The 18,968-nt window shown below is 36.8% G+C and overlaps 3 protein-coding genes across 4 annotated transcripts in view; 1 reads left to right on the plus strand and 2 right to left on the minus strand.

Annotated features, from left to right (window-relative positions):
* The window catches only part of LOC133864730 (uncharacterized), a 39,220-nt gene extending 23,722 nt beyond the window's left edge, over positions 1 to 15,498 (plus strand). The window contains exons 1-2 of one of the 2 annotated variants that reach the window (XM_062301137.1): positions 14,448 to 15,118; positions 15,259 to 15,498. In XM_062301137.1, the coding sequence (XP_062157121.1) occupies positions 14,489 to 15,118; positions 15,259 to 15,369 (741 nt within the window). In that variant the 5' untranslated portion in view covers positions 14,448 to 14,488 and the 3' untranslated portion in view covers positions 15,370 to 15,498. Of the gene's footprint in view, positions 1 to 14,447; positions 15,119 to 15,258 lie in introns of those variants that run through there. The other variant, XR_009899561.1, reaches the window with a different exon arrangement.
* An 865-nt stretch (positions 15,499 to 16,363) lies between these two features.
* LOC133863398 (uncharacterized) lies at positions 16,364 to 16,738 on the minus strand. The gene has a single exon (XM_062299340.1). It carries the CDS (start codon positions 16,736 to 16,738, stop codon positions 16,364 to 16,366), a length of 375 nt encoding a protein of 124 aa, XP_062155324.1.
* A 500-nt stretch (positions 16,739 to 17,238) lies between these two features.
* On the minus strand, positions 17,239 to 18,198 carry LOC133863399 (uncharacterized). The gene is made up of 2 exons (XM_062299341.1): positions 18,073 to 18,198; positions 17,239 to 17,988 (listed from the first exon to the last, which is right to left on the minus strand). The coding sequence occupies exons 1-2, from the start codon at positions 18,196 to 18,198 to the stop codon at positions 17,239 to 17,241; spliced, it is 876 nt and encodes a 291-aa protein (XP_062155325.1).
* Between the last annotated feature and the right edge of the window lie 770 nt (positions 18,199 to 18,968).

The following is an 18,968-nucleotide window of genomic DNA, read 5'->3' on the forward strand; positions in this document are numbered from 1 at the left end:
GAATAAATTCGTGGGGTCCACGTAGAAGAAATTAAAACATGGAAAATAAGAAAAACATCTCTTTCCATAACAAGCAATTGATTTTCTTTCTTTACTTAGCGGATTTATGGGGACCTAACTCACACATATTTCCTACCATGAAAGGATCAGCACCTAATCAGCTCTTTTCATGCATAACTCACCAACACATGTATGGAGACATGGAAAAGTCATGCGCTGCATTAATTGTTGAGATACGTTATTTGTTTTCCATGAAGAGCCAAACTTGCAATAATTCTTAAACAAGGAAAGAATCAAGAAAGCATGTGTGTGGCATCGAAAGACCTAGCAAATTAGTCTATATATATATATCATGCTTTGCTTGTGCTAAAAAAGGGGGAACGAGAGGAGAAGAGGAGAAACAGAGAAGGGGGCAGTTATGGAGGCTCTTAACCGGTTTTGTTGTTTGTTATTTTTGATAAACATAAGTGGTTAAATCTCTAGCTAAGGCTAGGGGTGAAGCCTAGTATTTTTATTATGTATTCTTGAGACTATGTTATTTGTTCTTCATAGATTAATGATTAAATTTGGGGATGAATTTTATTTGAGAGTAATTTAATGAAACAAGTTTATTTTGATTCATTATGATTTTTGTTTATATCAAATGCTTACTTTGTTTGATTTGATATGATTCGAAAACATATTGAATGCTTAATTTATTGTGTCGTGTTTTTGAAATCAAATTCTCAATCAATCCATATTTAATTTATTTTATATTTACATTGCGCTTAATTGTTATATTTTTCTATTTGGAGAGTTAATTCTCTACCTAGTTGAGTTAAAAATATATATCTCAAGAATATGTAATAAAGTACTAGGTGGATCCTTGGAACCTTAGTGTTTTCTTTTAATTTTTCTTTTTATTAATTTAGTTTAGTTAATTTTATTTTAGTTTATCATCTATCAATTGCTTCACTTTCTAGTGGAAAAATCCATTCAATTTACTTTTTGCACAATAATAGGAATTTTACTTAATTAGTATCTACCATTCCCTGTGGATCGACCTCGTATTTACCGAGAATTTATTACTTGCGAAAACTTACACTTGGATTTGTACCCTTTGTGGTCCAACAATTTGCTCCATGCAGCAAACTCTTTACTCTTTCCTCTAAATAGGTTATGTCAGAAACCCTCTCAAATTTGGCTAACAAATTTCATGAGCTATTCAATTTTTATTTTTATTTTTTTTTATCATTTTTTAGAATTCATCTTTCCTTTCACTTTCACTTTTCACTTTTTCTCTCTCCTCATTTGTTAAGAGTGGTTGCTTAAAACCAGTAAAAAATTAATATTCAGTTAAAATAGGAAAATATATATTTGGAGAGTTTGTTAAAAGTAGTAATTAAAATAACAAAAGTAGACTTTTTAGCTAAAATTTAGTTAAAGTTTAAAGAGCTTGTCGAGAATATTCTTATGCGGGGTAAGGGGTCATTTCCCCCTGTCGCCCCTTCGCTCTGCCGTTGGCTATAGCTAGGCAAAGTAGGCAAAGTGTAGCTCATAACAATAGCTATGGCTTTATGCTACGTCCGAAATGTAAAAAGAACCAGATCGCAACATTCACAGACCCCCAAGGGCAAGGCGCAACAATGGCGTTCTCCACTAGTGAGGAAGGTTACGTGAGAGGGACGGCTGCATACATGGTGATGGATGATTTGGAGGTGAAGGGCCTTTGTCTACCACCTCTCTTGTCACTTTGCTTTCCAAGTTTAATGTCAACGATATAAGGGATATTTGGCAACCGAGTGGAATAATTATTCCACTCGGGTTTTTTCCAAAACTCGCCCACCTGCCCAAATATCTTAATTTGACCCGAATTTCGTTTGAATTTTAAGCTGACATTTTGAGTAATGGCTAGCCCCACGCGCAGGACAAACTGTCTCCCAAAAAGCGCGTGGGTCCCACATATAAATAATAAAATAATACAAATTTAAATAAAAAAAAATAAAAGAAATTAATTAAAAACACAAGGGGTGGCTGCCGGTTGGCAGCCACCCCCGACCCGGGCGGGGGTGGCCCCGCGGCCTCCCCCGACCACGGGGGGTGGCCGCGCGGCCACCCCTGCATCATTTTTTTTTTTTTTTTTTAAAAAAAATTTTATTTTTTTTTTAAAAAAATTTTTATTTATTTTTTAATTAAATAATCAATATATAATAAATTATTATTATTTAAATTATTATTTTACACAACTTTTCAAAATACCAATCATTATACACAACTTTTTAAACTTCCAATCATTTTTTACCATTAAAATATAATATTTTTCAATCTCAAAATTCAACATCCAAACACAATTTTTTACCTCGATATTTGTAAATAGAATTAGATTTCAATTCTAATTCTCAAAATTCAATACCCAAACGCACCATAAGGAGAAAGTGGTAGATGTGGGCATGGATGAGGTATGCCCCTCATTACTCATCCCCTCCTTTCTCTGCATTACAACTACCAAATTGCTTCTTTTGCTCTCAGTATGTTTATTGTTTTTGTTAAACATTGAACGACAAAGTCGTTAATTAAATTAAGGGTACTTGATAATGGCAGCGCCACTAGTATCATTACATATCATAACTATTTTGCTTTTTCTTTCTTTTCTTTTCTTTTTCTTTTTTTTTTTTTTTTTTTTTTTTTTTTTTTTTTTTTTAATAACTATTTTGCTTCTTAATTTATCTGGTTTGATGCTACTTGCTAGGGTGTGAAACTGCTCAAGGCTTCTTTGCAATTAAAGACTGTTTTGACTAACGTCTTCCTTCCGACAGAGGTGATCACTAAAACTGATGAGGAGTCAATTATATTATTTATGAATGAGTAGATCGATCAAGGGATTGGTTGTTGCGAAGGAAACATGAGATTATAGCAATTATGACGTAGCGGAAGACTAAGGTAATTAATCAAAGAGCAGCGTCTTCGATTCTGCAAGGAGAAGCGTCTTCGTATTCTACCCAAAAAGATAAAAACAAACTTGCAAGCTAAAAAAAAAAAAAAAAATTCCGCAGAGTATTTGAGAGAGAATTCTCTAATTTGATAATAATTCAATTGATTCTCAGTTTTACATAATAAGCAAGCCTATTTATAGAAGAGAAATACTTGTGGAAAAAGTAAACATAGCCCTAGTAGTAAAAGTAAACCTTTGCTAATAACAATAGTAAACCTTATTCTAGTAGTAAAAGTAAAACTTATTCTAAAAGGAAAAGAAATAAAACAAATCCAATTCTAGTAAGGAAAGAAATAAAGCTACTAGCAAATCTAGTCCAAGTAAAGAAAAAATATAAAGTCTTGGCTTGACGATCAAGTATTTCCTTTTGTACTTCCATTGTCTGCGAATAGGTAAGCTTCTAATTAAACGGTGCTGCTTCAGTATTATTTTGAACATCTTTTCTATTTTCGTTTTCATCGAAAATATTAATAAATTCCGTCCAACATCAGACACCCCCACTTGAAAAAAACTCGCCCTCGAGTTTTCTTTGCGATATGTCACATGCGGCTCTTCCGGAGAAAGATATTTGGAAAAATCTTCATAGATAGCGCGCAGCTCTTCTGGAGAAAGATATTTGGAAAAATCTTCATAGATAGTGCCAAGACACAACTTTTCCTTTTCGTCTCCTTCCATAATAATTTCTTCAAATATTTTTTTCTTGATGTCACCTTCAACTTGATTGTCTTCTTCAAAAGAATCACCATTGTCATTTATTTCTGTCGTGATCATGATGGGCTGCACTTGTGGTGGATATTCTTCCAGTGGAATAATAGTTGGAACCAATGGTTGTGGTTGCACATGTTGTTTCTCTAACGGCAACTCCACTTTTTTACTGTAGCTAACATTTTCTTTATATACGGTTTTCTTATTCGGAGATTCATAAATATGGTTATAAATAGGTTGAACGCAACTTACATCATTGTCACCAAAATCTTCATAGACCGGTGCTCGGTTTATGGGTGCAAGTCGTTGGTGACAAGTAGGCTTCACTTGAATCCCATCATCATTATGGACAAGATTTTCCCTACGATTACAAATAGGACCCGTGTACATGCGCTCCATCATCTCTCGCATCTGGCGCATCTCTTGTCGCAACATATGCTGGAACTCTTGCAATTCGGCTCTCCAAGGAGCCTCCCTGTCACAATCCACATCGTTATAGAAGTTATTGTAGTATAAGTTGGCCATCGAATCCGGATAATGCCGGCTCGGATACCCCAAAGATTCGGCTCTCAAAAGATCGAGCCCCTCCCCTACAAGCGGCGTTGTTGGAGAAGTTTGTCACCGTTGCGCTGATTGGTCATGATCAGGATAAAGCCTGCTCTGATACCAACTGACGTAGCGGAAGATTAAGGTAACTAATCAAAGAGCAGCGTCTTTGATTCTGCAAGGAGAAGTGTCTTCGTCTTCTACCCAAAAAGATAAAAACAAACTCGCAAGCTAAAAGAAAGATAAAACTCCGCAGAGTATTTGAGAGGGAATTCTCTAATTTGATAATAATTCAATTGATTCTCAGTTTTACATAATAAGCAAGCCTATTTATAGAAGAAAAATACTTGTGGAAAAAGTAAACATATCCCTAGTAGTAAAAGTAAACATTTTCTAATAACAATTGTCGCGCCCCCGTTTTGGGATATAAGGGAAACGCGAACTTGAGCTATAAAACATCTCTATAATTTAAAATATGTACACATTTTCCCAGGAATAGCGCATAGCTATATTTCATTATAAGAACATATACATAGTAGTTCTTGAGTTATTACATCTCATTTCTAGGAATTCAAAATAAATATGTACAATACATAAGTTAGACCGGTCTTTATCGATATATTGCTCTTAGGGTGGGGTCTATGCCATCCATAAAGAAAACACTCTGGTCTACAGTGTCATCTAAAAAGATTTGGGAAAAAAAGGGGTGAGTTTGACAACTCAGTAAGGAAAACACAACAACAAAAGTGAAATTTTCTTTTCAGGAATTCTAAATAGAATTCAAATAATTTAGCAAGTAAAGAAACGGTTAAATAACATACAATTATATCAAATGTAGAATGGTGCATGAATCATTTATGCAGCATGTAAGTTTTAACCTCTCTTAAAACCATGATAGAATTCAAAATAAAAATCAGATAGAGAGAATGCAATTAGATTAAATGTACAACAATCCAATGTGTAAGTTTTATCCACCCTTGGTCCAATATCCGCTAATTAACCATGAGCGGCGCACTTTTGGCTCGTTTCAAAAGACGACTATGAGCCCATCCTGTCGTCACAGGGGAGAGCCGTACCGGGTTGGGAACTTCCCTAGGTGAAGGCCACCCCGGCTGGTAGCACACACTTTCGTGCTTCTGTGTGTTTGCCATGCTACCCTATGAAACTATGAAACTGTGAAATCCGGATATCTATGACATGGTGCCGCGGGGGAAAAACTCTGTGCACGTGAAACATGTACTATGAAATCAACCTTTGCTCATATGTAACATATGCATTTGAAAACTATGATTCATAACATATACTATGATGCCAACCTTTGCTCATATGGTGCATATGTAACACACATACTATGATATCATCAACTTTATTCATATGGTGCACATACTTTGGAAACTATGATTTCACATGTATCAAATATAAACGAAGTATGATCACATGAGATTCCAATCACATCATATGACAAGAGCATTATTAAAATGGTGATATAAAAAGACAAGTAATATTAAAAGAGTTGAAAGAATTTAGAAAATTCCCGACATTTTCTTTTGAAAAAGTTTTATTAAAACTTTGCCGGGGTTTTGAGGTAGTGTTTCCCTTACCTGATATCTTCAGAGCAATATTTTAGCTACCTTCTACCTAAATAAGTTGCAAAAAGAAGTTTAGAGAAATATTCTGAGATTTGAAACCTAACACTTAAACTAAGGTATCCTCTCCTTATTATTAATTAAACACATATATATTATTTTTATAACAGATAAACATAATAACTTGCCAAATAATGAGTTTTATATATCAAGACAAATTAATAGAATAATAACTTTATTTTATTCTTATAAAATTCAGGTAGAATAACGGCATTAGTATCAATAACATTTAAAATACTTTAAAATATTAGGGCGACGTAATAGCGCTTTTGTAAAATAGTAGCTTTTTACTTAGGCATTATAACGACGTATTTTATAAATCTTTTGTTCCCCTTGAAAAGCCTGTTTTAAAACATAACTTAAAAATTTTAGTACTTATTAAAACTCATAAAATCACAAGCTTTACAGCAAAGCTTTATTTGACACTAAATATCATTCATTTTTTTTTTTTATTCATATCTTTTTCCTCTTGCTCTCCTCTTTTCTTTAATATAAATAAAACAATTATACCAAAAAGGTAAGATGATGAAGAAGTGGGTTCATTTTCTTTTGGCTTCTTGTTTCTTTCTTTGTACGAGAGAGAGAGAGAGAGAGAGAGCTCTCTTCTTCTTTATCTTTTTGTTCTTTTTTTTTTTTCTTCCTCTACTACACAACACACACCCACAAGTTAAAGAGAAAAGAAAGCAGAGAAAAGAGAGAGACGAAAGAGAGTGACTTACGGAGAGGTAAAGCCAAGAGGAAAAGGAAGAAAAATTCTGCAACTCCAACGACCAAGCCAAAGAAAGAGAAGAGAAGAGAAGAGAGTTGATTCTGCAGCTTTGCTTTGGCTTTTAAGGAGGAAGTGGTTTGCTGGAACTTAGAGAAGAAACAGAAAAACTGAAGAAGGAAGAAGAAGAGTGAGGCGTGACGTTTGAAAGTGAAGTGCCTCCTATAATATAGAAGCTTGGACAGCAAAGATTGATCAGTTTTGATCTCATCTAATGGCTGGAATTCAGCTTGGAGAACAAGAAAGATCAAAGGCTGGGATTGAACTCCTTGGGCAGCAAGTTTGACGGAAGCTTCTCCAAAAAAAATCTGCGTCTTGCTTGAACGGCCAGGATCAACATGGAGCTAATTAATCAAAGGTTGGGAGTCATAGACGAGTGTAGCAAGTTGGGTGAGTCATGTGGGTGACGTATGAGTTACAAAATATCTACAGTTAGCTTCTAACTTAATCACAAAGTGAACAAGTTAAGCTTAAAATAGATAGTTCGAAAATGAAGTTAGAAGCTATGTGTGTGAACTGAACTTTGTTCCACACGTTGGTTGGGCTTTTGTTCTACACGTTGGCTGGGCTTTTCAAGAACCAGAAATGGGCTAGCTCATGTAAGAATAAAATGAGTCCAAAAATTGTATATCTGAATTTTCGTCCAAAACAGATATATTTTTCACGTGTGTTTTCGTATCCTTAACGAAGTCCAAAAATTATTAAATTCGGAGGGTAGTTAGAGGACTTTGAGACGAGCGTTTTGACTTTTGAATCGACCAAAACAGAGTTCGTTTGACCACATTTTCATAATTTCAAAATTTAAGGTCCGTTTAAACTTTTATTGAACTATAATTAAACTAAAACAATAAAGGTAAATGTTCCTTAGTAAATAAATATTTATATTCATATTAAAAAAAAAAATACGGGGTATTACAACAATAGTAAACCTTATTCTAGTAGTAAAAGTAAAACTTATTCTAAAAGGAAAAGAAATAAAACAAATCCAATCAAGTAATTAAAGAAATAAAGCTACTAGCAAATCTAGTCCTAGTAAAGAAAAAACATAAAGTCTTGGCTTGACGATCAAGTATGTCCTTTTGTACTTCCATTGTCTACGAATATGTAAGCTTAGTTTAAACGGTACTACTTCAATATTATTTTAAACATCTCTTTTATTTTCGTTTTCATCGAAAATATTAACAAATTCCGTCTTACATCAAATTAAGGCAAAGTTGAAAATCAGGGCATGTGCTTTGTTTCTACTTTCTAGGTCCAAGAGCTCTGAAGGATTAGGGCACGTTTGGCAATTAATTTTTAGTGTTCTTTTTGGTTGCAATCATGTTTCTCATTTTCTGGTCCATGTTAGTGATCAAATCTGGTACGGGACAATATGCCTCTTATTTTGTATTTTTGTTTATGAAGCACCATTATTCTTTTCCAAATTATTAAGTAAAATTCCACTAATTATAAACTAATATTGCTGAAGATAATTCGTAGTATTATTATTACTAAAATTCCGCAATAATATTATTGTTATTGCTCTTCATAAAAATAAAGCAATTCTTGAACTAAGAAAAACATGGATAAGGATCACCTTATTCCCATAACCAATTAAGTCGATCAATGATCGATAATTAAACATGAGAATATAATATCCTTAATCTAAAACATAGATTGTTTTATTCTTTTAACCAAACAAACAGTATAAATAGCCAAACAATCCTATCCTCTCAACCAAACAGCTATTAAGCTTTTTCTTAATAAGGATAGGGTAGTAAGGTAGTTCACTAGTTCACCAACCTTTCTCCTTTTTTTTTGCCCCCCCCTTTTTTTTTTTTTTTTTTTTTTTTTTTTTAGCAAAGAAACATTCTTATACATATGAGACCCAAAGGTCAGATGATTAAGGCCATAAAGACTCACTAATACAAAATCAGAGACAAGATGTGAAATTTCCTTCGGCCATGATGACATTCTGACTTAAAGGTTTAGTTTCCTCTTTTACATGAACCACAGCTACCTTTATTAAAACATGGATAGCAAAAATTGCCCTTTGTTCACAAGAACTACATGAAAGGATCTAAGAGAGAGCTTATAAAACAAGCTTTAAGTGTCCAATTCAGATCTAAAATCTCGCATATGATTAGTCTATGGAGCTGGGAGACGGTAACCTAAAACACAGAAAACTAAAAAACTAAATACATAAACAAAACGACACAGATCTCCGGTGGAGAGGAGGGGTTGGGAGTCGTCGGTGACAATGCGTGAAGACCACGCGCCAGCACCGGAAGACCACTATCTAGCAGAGAACATTGGGGACCACCGGAAACATCCGACCATAGTCTAAAAGAAAGGGCGTGACCATCACGTGCCGACGAGTGAGATTCACTCGCTAGGGCGTGCATGCCACACGCTGATGTGTGGACGTCCAAAGAGAACACAACTGGTAGCAACAGTGACGGAGAACGACGGCGAACACCATGGAGAGGCGCGTGTCGTGCAAAAGCTGGTGGAGAAGCATAGATCTAGCTTTGAAATTTTCAGCCCGAGAACCTTGCCAAACTTCGCAAGAGACACCGTAGAGGAAGAGATGGCCTGTGAGATTTGTGTTAAAGACAAGGAAAGCATAGAAAAATCTCCAAAAGAGGTGGATAGGACTAGAGAAAGCTCTAGCAAGATAGATACCTCAAAGGAGACGTTAGCATGGAGGGAAAGGGGGAGGAAAGAAGGGGAAAAGAGGGAGGAGGGGAAGGGAAGCACTTCCCTCCTCTCATGGCGTTTGGGCGTTAAGGTTGTTGCAGAGAAGGGAGGTTTTTAGAGAGAAGTTATCTACAAATTCTTATTAAAATTAGGGTTGTTGAGATCCCAACCTTTCTCCTTTGGTATGTTATTATGTTAAATTATTAATTATTTTTAACGCTTAAATTAATAACAAATAATAAAGTTTAATATTAATTTTAACAATTTTTCTTACGGAGAGAAGTGTGGAGCTTCTTTCTTCTTACACAATTATTGAAATTTTCATATATAATTTCTTATGTCGATCTTTTCTACATAGTATATATAATTAATTTTAAATTAACATAAAATTAGCATTTATAATCTAACAGTATCCTCAATTTGGACTTCATTTTTTTTTTTTTTTTTTTTTCTAATTGTATAAAGAAAATGATTACAAGAGATGATCCCTCCCAGTTATGATCCAAAAGCGAGAAAAAGTAGACGATATTATAAATGAAAAAAGGGTAGGCTTCCCAACAATATTTAGCCCAAACCAAACTAAAACAATGCTAAAATAATTACAAAATGTAAGAAATGTGTCAAACAAGTGACTCGGTCCTTTCAAAGGGCCGTACTTTCACTTAGAAACAACAACCACTCAAAGGCGGTTAAAGCAGTAGAAGCACCCTAATGGTCCAAATTTGGGACTGCAAAAAAGAGAGGCACCAATACAAATCCAGATACAAGAGTCTTCCTTAAAGGAAGATTAAAACCCAAGCAACATAATAAAAAAGAAATAAATAAACAGCCAAAAAGTCTAAAAAACAACAACTCTAGCGTCCGACGGAGCGGATGGCAACAAGACACCCGACGCATGAAAGGCAGAATGAGGTGCGGCTGGTGGTGTCAAGGAGTTGAAACACCGAAGATGGCGGTAGAGTGACGCGTGAGAGAAAGACCATCATTTGATCCATCACAATAGATAACACAAGTAGTACATCTTTAGAAAAGAAGCTTTTGAAAATGTAACTAATCCCTTGGTTAGCATTCTGGTACTTGTGATCACTTTTTATCTCTCTTCTTTTCTTTCCCTTTTTTTTTTTTCTTTTTTTTTTTCACTAAAAACCTTGAACAATTGACTTTTATACGTCAAGACTTTTCTTTTGGTTTCTTGGCAACCAAGCTACTTAGGAGGCTCGGGCAAATAACTTTTATGAAATTTTCGTAAAGAGACTTACTTTAATTTATAGAGAATCCTAGGAAATAGCTCTCGAAATGTCAATTCCAACTAAGCTATATATGTTCATAGATTCTACTCCTAATCTTTTCTTTTTCAATATTTTTATTTTAGAGTATTATACATGCTCTCAAATATTTATTATTTGATGTCACAATAAAAATTATTATTAAATTAAATAATGAATAAAAATAAAAATAATATTTAATAATAATTTTTACCGTCACATTAATTAGTACTAAACACTTAAAAATATGTATAGCATTTCCCTTTTTCTTTTACATTTATGTTGCCTTCTCTTTTCTTTTTCTCAGCATCTAGCTAACAATTTCATCCTAAAGCTTAGCTGCTAAGTCTTAAATTTCCTTGAAGAGCCATGCCACTTCGTGCTACCACTGAAAAGCAGAAGTTATTATGTATCTTTTTTTTTTTTTTTCTTAGCGCATAAGTTATTATATATCATAATTTAATAATTGAACCTTATCATTTGTTTCAAACTCAGAAATTTGACTGGAATCAAATATGATAATGAAAATTCATAACTTTTCATTGAAAAACTACATTCAAGCAATTTCTAAAGAAAAGTAAGATGGAATCTTTTACTTATTGTACGTACATTAAGTAAAAGTAATTTCTAAAGAAAAGTACGTAAGATGGAATCTTCATTGAAATACTACATTCAAGCAATTTGTACGTACAGTATACACAACTTCAAGCGTATATAATACATGGCGATCGAGAATCATATTACATGGGCTGATCATGGGCATTGCTAGAGTTATGTATTTAGGCGTATGCTAAAACTTTTTGTGCAGTTTTGTGAAAAATCATTCGGTGCTTCCTTTGCACTTCTTACCAATTGGAAAGGATGGCAAAGAGCACCCCCTAAAACTAATGTATTTTTCTGCATCCTTCCATAAGATCATCTTCACTACTATCAAAAAAACTAATGTTCCGTTTGTTTAATTTCAACGTGAAATAGTTTTCGTCGTAAAATATTTTTAAGGAAGTCATTTTTCAGAGGAAAATATTTTCCGCCAAAAACATTTTTCGGTGTTGGCGAATGACGAGTACAGAAAATCACAAATATTTTTGATGTTTTTATTCAATCATATTAATTAATATATGAAAATCAATTTTTATTTATAACATAAAAATATTAATGTAAAACAATATTAAAAAAAAATTTAAAAAATTATTTTTAACTAAGATATACACATTGACTAACAATAATCATATATTTTCAAATTGGGAGAGCCATAAATAACATCCAACAATAAATTTAAATTATAGATAAAAGTTCAATTATAAATATTACTATTCAAGTTCAATCATAAATCACCAACGGAAAAAATACCAGTGACGAGATTTCGTCACTGACCAGTAGGATTCCAGCTATTGTTGCCATATTCTGGCGATGAATGAAGGAATCCAGTCAATATTGCTGGAATCTAGGTTGGCTGCATTCCGGTGAGGTGGCCGGAATCTAACCATTTGTGCCGAATTTTGGCCAAAATGGCTGGGATCCAACCTTTCTGGCAGGATCTTGACCAGATGGCCGAGATCTGAACGTTCTGGCCAGCTTCCAACTAAACTAGCCGAAATTTGGCACAGTACCAAAAAAAAGACTTGATCGTTAAGCCAGGATTTTATTTTATTTTAGTTTATTTTCTTATTTACAACTATATAAGATTTTATTTTCTTCACTTATTAGGACTAGATTTACTTTATTTATTTCTTTTCTTTACTGGGATTAGATTTACTATTATTACTAGGACTAGGTTTACTATTGCTCCTATGAATAGGTTTACTATTATTACTAGGATTAGGTTTATTTTCTTTACAAGTATTTATCTTTTATAAATAGGTTTACTTATTATGTAAAATTCAATTCATTGAATCATTATAAAATCAAATAATTCTCTCTTACATATTATACAAAATTTGATCATTTTTTTTCGCAAACTTGTTTTAATTTTTTTGGATAGAAAATAAAAACACTTCTCTTTACAAAATAAAAAACACTACTCTTTAATTAATTACCTTAAACTTCCACTACGTCAAGATCACATTCCCAGGTTGTGATTTGCAAAAGATTTACGATCATCTAATTTATTCACCATATAATTTTATACAGGTTGTTTCTTAATTTTCGATTACTTTTGTAGCTGTGAAGTACGAGCTCGTGCTTTTCCATCAAAAGTTAAATATTCGATCTCTTTTGCTCTTTTTCGTCTAAGCGCAAAGTAGTACTTTATGACATGTTATCTTCTCGTTTTTTTTTTTTTTTTTTTTTAATTTTTTCTTTTAAAATATTTTTTATTTTCCTCTTTTTCTTTTTTATGTTAGGTTTACCTTTTCTTTTATTTTGTCAATATCTAACAATTTCATCCTAAAGTCGTTTCAAGGTTATAGAATACACAACTTCAAGTGTACAATACATGGTGAGAATCATATTAGAAGGTGATCGTGGTATTTCATGTACATATATGGGCATAGAATTATGAATTTAGGCGCGTATGCTATTGAGACTTTCGTAATCCTACAAGTATAGGTCATGTCAGTGGTCAGAATCCGGCGCATGGCCTACACGCGCCAAATAGCCTATTGCTTTCTGTCGCGCGTGATGGTCACGCTCCATCATTTTTTGGCCGTGCTCGATGGGGATGGGGGCTACAGTGGCTGATCTACGGTTGGGGTGGTGATTGTGATGGCGCGTGTCATCCACGCATCGTCGTAGCTAACGGAGTCCGCCCCTGCCTTTCTGCCGGCAGCTTTGTGTTTTTGTTTTCTGTTGTGTATTTTTTTGTTTTCTCCCGTACAATTTGCCTGTGTACTACTCAGATTTTATTGGAATTTGTGTTGGCTAGATGTTAGATCGGCCCTCTTTTATTTGAGAGTGAGCGTTAATGTAAAAGAAGCTCAACTATAATTCTAGTAAGGTTTGATGTCTATGCTAAGACAGCTATTTTTTAAGTCAGATCCTTCTGACTTAGAGTTTAAGGGGTTCTGTCCCATATTTCTTAAGATGTACTATTTGCAGCATTTATAATAGCACATGCTATTTGTTCCAAAAAAAAATGTCCATCACATTGTTAGACCCACACAATTTATAGGAATCCTTTTTCTTTTTCTTTTTCTTTTTTTTTTTTTTTTTTTTTTTTTTTTTTTTTTAAATCTTTTAAATTAATTTTGTTATGTAGACCTGAAAATTATAATGGGTAGTTTGTACTATTTGGGGCTGCCAATGGAAAGCATTAAGAAGGCACTTGCCAGAGCGAATTCTGTGTAGGACAAAAGACTTTAAAGCCAAGCCTATTGAGGGTGCGGGTTCTTGCCATACTAAACCTGTAACGACCCACCCCCAATGATGCAATATTGTCCGCTTTTGGTTCCCCAAATCAAACTTCCCAGGAGGTCACCCATCATGTGATTGCTCTCGTAGAAGCATGCTTAACTGCAGAGTTCTGATAGGTTCATAACCATCACGGCTTTAAAACGCGTTGTGTGGTATCAGAGCATGCCGCAACCATGGTGACCCCACCCACAATATTGTCCAGAAATAAGCCATTGTCCAGCCTGAGATGGTGGGAGCGTGCACAAGCCCAATGAGGGACGCCAGCGGGGAAGCTGGGTCCAAAGAGGGGGTAATTGTGACGGCTCACATCGTCTGGGAATGAGGATGTGCTTATATGTATAAATGCACCATTTATGACACAACGCATTTTAAAGCCGTGATGGTCATGAACCTATCAGAACTCCGCAGTTAAGCATGCTTTTACGAGAGCAATCCCAGGATGGGTGACCTCCTGGAAAGTCTGGTTTGGGGAGCCAAAAGCGGACAATATTGTGTCATTGAGAGTGGGTCGTTACAAAACCCATTCGAAGATTCATCATCATCCACATACCTAGCTAACATGGCAACGACCAAAGTAAGCCTGAAGCTTATCATAGACAAGAAGGGCCGACGGGTGCTCTTTGCTGAAGCAGACAAAGAATTTGTTGATTTCCTTTATAGCATTTTCACTCTGCCGGTCGGAGCTGTCACGAGTCTTCTGAAAGAGGGAGGCGGCATGGTAGGCAGCTTGCCAAGCCTTTACCAGAGCATTGAAAATCTGAGTGATACTCGCATATTCCAACTGGACAAAAACAAACGCTTCCTGTTGGAAGCCATGGTATTCATGCCTGGTGCTAAAGACCCTCTCCTATTGCCAAACGTTGGGTCAACGACAACATTCCGTCAATTTTATAGGTGTTGTGCGCTCTCCTACTCTAGTTGTAGCAATTACGTGGCTGATGACAATAGCACAGTTTGTCCAATGTGCAAGTCTAAGATGAACTATCTAGTAACATTCCTAGAGCCAACAAGCGCAATCGGGGAATCCTCCACTAGTGAGGAATATTACGTGAAACGGACGGCTACATACATGGTGATGGATGATATGGAGGTGAAGCCCTTGTCCTCCACCACTCTTGCCCCTCTGCTTACCAAGTTTAATGATACAAATGATATTGAGGAGAAAGTGGTCGATGTGGGCATGGATGAGGTGTGCCACTCATTACTCATTTACGTATTCATCGATCCCCTGCTTTCTGTGCGTCATAACTACCAAATGCTTATTTTTTTGTCATTACAAATTATGACTATTTTGCTTCTTAATTTATCTGGTTTGATTCTACTCGCTAGGGTGTGAAATTGCTTCAAGCTTCTTTGCAATCAAAGACTGTTTTGACTGACGTCTTCCTTCCGGCAGAGATGATCACTAAAACTGATGAGGAGTCAATTATTAATGAATGAGAAGATCGATCAAGGGATTGGTTGTTGCGAAGGAATCACGAGATTATAGCAATTAAGGCAATGTTGAAAATCAGTGTGGTGTATTTCTATCTAGGTGCAAGAGCTCGGAAGCACTATATATATATAGTTGGTTTGGCAAATTAAAACTGTTTTCAAGAAAAAAATAGAAAACAATTTTCTTTGTTTTTAGTGTTCTTTTTAGTTGCAATCATGTTTCTCATTTTCTGTTCCATGTTAGTCAAATCTGGTACGGGGCAATTTGCTTCTTAGTTCTTATTTTGTATATGAAGCACCATTATATATTCTTTACCAAATTACGTACTAAGTAAACTTCCGCTAATTACAAACTAATATTGCTGAAGATAATTTGTAGTATGGATGACTTCTGGCCCGGGCGGAATTAAGAATTTAAATTAAGTGAGGCCAAATTGTATTAAAAAAATTGAGGGGCCAAAATAAACGAAGAAAGATTAAAAATATATTTTTTATAACAAATTTAAATATAACAACTACTTATTTATTTATTTTTGGAGGGGGGGTCATCCCCTTAATTCTCAAGTGAGGCGTACGTTTGAGGTGTGTAACATAATTAGGAAAAATTGATTGGGCTGCTGAGACCAAACCTGACCTTATTTTTGCATGCCAACATGACAATTGCCTCATGTTACTTCACTTGAATTACTATATATGTTTGCTTAATTTTTATGAAAAATGATAGATGCACAACACAGGTACAACAACTTCACAGCACCCCCTCACATGGGGGTGGGCCCCAGTGATTTGGGTCCACATTCAGCTTATGGACAATGACCGAGGGATCATTCCCTGACATATCTTCATAGCTCCAGGCGAATACATCACTATTGCGCCTCAAGAATGCCACCAGATCTTCCTTCACAAGTTGGGGGAGTTGTAAGCCTATACGAACTTTCTTCCCCGGATCGCCTATTTTGAACTCCTCCAAGCCTTCCACAGGCTCCTCCAACGGTGATTGCTATTTCCCGTCCTCCTTAGCTTTCTCACCCAGATTGTGCTGCCTCGGGGTGCTTTTCAGGGACAAGTTGTAACAACGTCTAGCTTCCTTCAGGTCTCCCTTGACCACTCCAACTCCTTCCTCTGTCGGGAACTTCATACTGAAATGTGGTGTTGAGGTCACAGCTTTTAAGTCGTTGAGAGCTGTCCTTCCGATAATGGCGTTATAGGCTGAAACTCTATCAACTATTAAGAATTTCACCATGATGACCTTTTGCTTCGGATAGGTCCCTGCCGTCACAGGGAGATCGATTGAACCGAGAGGCAGCACCTTCTCTCCAGCGAAACCTTGTAAGTGGCATGAGAACGGGACCACTTTCTCCCGTGGGACTCCCATGTAGTCAAAGGCTGACTTAAACAGAATATCGGCCGAGCTCCCTATGTCAACAAGGATCTGCCGAGTTTGATAATTTGCTATTGTTAGGGTGACTACAAGGGCGTCTGTGTGCGGAAGTGAGACTCCAGCATAATCATCGTCCGAGAACCCTAGAATCAGAGGGTTATATTTTTGAGACTTGGGGGGCTTTTGGACCGAATACACTTGAAATCATCCAGCTGCCTGGCATATGCCTTCCGAGCCGAATTGGACTCTCCTCCTCCTTCAAACCCTCCCGAGATGGTGTGAATGATGGGAAGGTTGCCTTGCTGCTCCACCCGAGCTCTACTCTTGTTTCTTTCCCTTCTTTCTTCCCCTCGAGGCCGAGGTGCTGGTTCTCTGCTTCTTCCTCTTCTCTCTTCTCGCCTCGGTTGATAGTTGCTCCTTTCATTCCGATCTTCTTCTCTTCTAGGCCACGGATATTGGTCCCGCTCCTGTTGGTTTCTCTCGTTAACGAGAAATCAGACTAACTTCCAATTTTCGATGAACTTCTCAATCAATTGTCTCAGTGATACACACTGCTCGGTCAGGTGACCATATGAATTATGGAAGGCACAGTATTTGTGAGCCAAATGTGGAGGCGGATCTCCTTGAATGGGCCTCGGCCTCTGGTAATTCGGATCTTTTTTGAGTTCCATAAGCACCTCGGTGAGAGAGGCATTTAATGGAGTCCACTTGTAATCTCCGAAATTCTTTTTGGCCTTCTTGTACTCCCCGGGACCGGCATCCTTTATGGCCTCGGGATTCTTCTTTCTCTTGGGTTTCTTGGTGGAAGGCTGTTGTTGCTGCTGAGAATTGCCGAGAAGGGCTCGGAGTGTTTCCTCCTGATTAATGTGCCTGTCCATCTTCACCATAAAAGTATGGAGATCCTTCGGTGGTTTCAACGCCAGGTCAGTCATCAACGGTCCGTCTTTCTTCAATCCTTGGAAAATCGCGCCGTAAATGAAGTCGTCTGGCGCACTTTCTGTTTCCAACTTTTCCTGGTTGAATCTCCATAGATAATATTTCAAAGATTCGTTTGGTCCCTGTTGTACAGAGAGTAGATACCCTCTGGGTTTCCTTCTAGCCCTCCCGGACACAAACTGGGCCAGGAACTTCCTTCCAAGGGTGTCGAAATTATCAATTGACCTTGGGGGAAGGTTTCTGAGCCAGTCTCGGGCCTTTCCTGACAAGGTGAGGGGAAAAGCTCGGCACGCCACAGCGTCAGGTGTCTTGTGCAAGGACACGTGAGATCGAAAATTATCCAAATGCTCCACTGGATCTTCACTACCTGAAAAAAGAGAGATTTTGGGTACCTTAAACCTTTCGGGCAGGTCGAAGTTGGATACTTCTTCGGTAAATATAGATTCCTTATGCTGGAAGAGGTTATCCACAAGAGTCTTTCCCGTCACGCTTCTGATCCATAGTTCTCGATAGTGCATCATACTTCGCGTCCAGGTCCAGGACCATCTGCTGCAGCCTTTTTTTAGCATCCGTTGGTAGGGGTGGAACCGGGTTAATGGGCTCCACACGGTCCTCGGTCCGTGGCTCGCCTCTTTCCCCTGACCCTTCCGGGTTTCCATTAGGATTTGTTCCTTCAACCGCATTGTGATTCAATGGTGTTGGAGTCTGAGCAACTATCAGCAAAGCATTCTGAGCCTGCAAGTCCTCCACATTCTTCTGCGCTTAAGCCAACTGTTGGCTCAGCTAGGTTATTCTGGCCTCTGGACCGGCAGACTCTACTTCTCCGCGGACATCATCTCAACCTAGATTAGAGTGTCGCGCTTCTTCTTGGGTTTCGTCTTGAATCGGATTAGAAAGTCTCGTAGTCACCATCACTAATTTATTTTTCGTAAGAACAACTCTTCATTCCCACAGACGGCGCCAAACTGTTGGTACAGTTTTCAGTATGGTGACGTGTCGCCTGGTGATTCGCTGCCTCCCTCAACCGTACTACCTCGATCCCTGCAAAATAACAAACGACTAGTCGGGGGTGCCAACTACGCCCACTCCGATGCCTAAGTCAGTTCAAATCAATTTCTTGGAGAGTATCTGTAATCTCAAAAGCTCAGAGAATATATATCGTCTTTAATACCTGGCGTAGTGGTCTTATTTATAGGCTTGTAGTTGCAGTTCTACTGGGATTCTTGAAGCCCAGTTGATCTAGGAGTTTGAGTCCTGGTCTGCTCGAATCTTAACCTTATCTTCAGGA

This window comes from Alnus glutinosa, chromosome 3, assembly GCF_958979055.1.
Source record: "Alnus glutinosa chromosome 3, dhAlnGlut1.1, whole genome shotgun sequence".
Lineage (NCBI taxonomy): Eukaryota > Viridiplantae > Streptophyta > Magnoliopsida > Fagales > Betulaceae > Alnus > Alnus glutinosa.

Coding starts and splice junctions, on each gene's coding strand:
- LOC133863398 (XM_062299340.1), bottom strand. CDS start 16,738: ATGGGAGTCCCACGGGAGAAAGTGGTCCCGTTCTCATGCCACTTACAA.
- LOC133863399 (XM_062299341.1), bottom strand. CDS start 18,198: ATGCACTATCGAGAACTATGGATCAGAAGCGTGACGGGAAAGACTCTT. Junction 17,989..18,072: donor ACCTGCCCGAAAGGTTTAAG/GTACCCAAAATC, acceptor TCCTTGCACAAG/ACACCTGACGCTGTGGCGTG.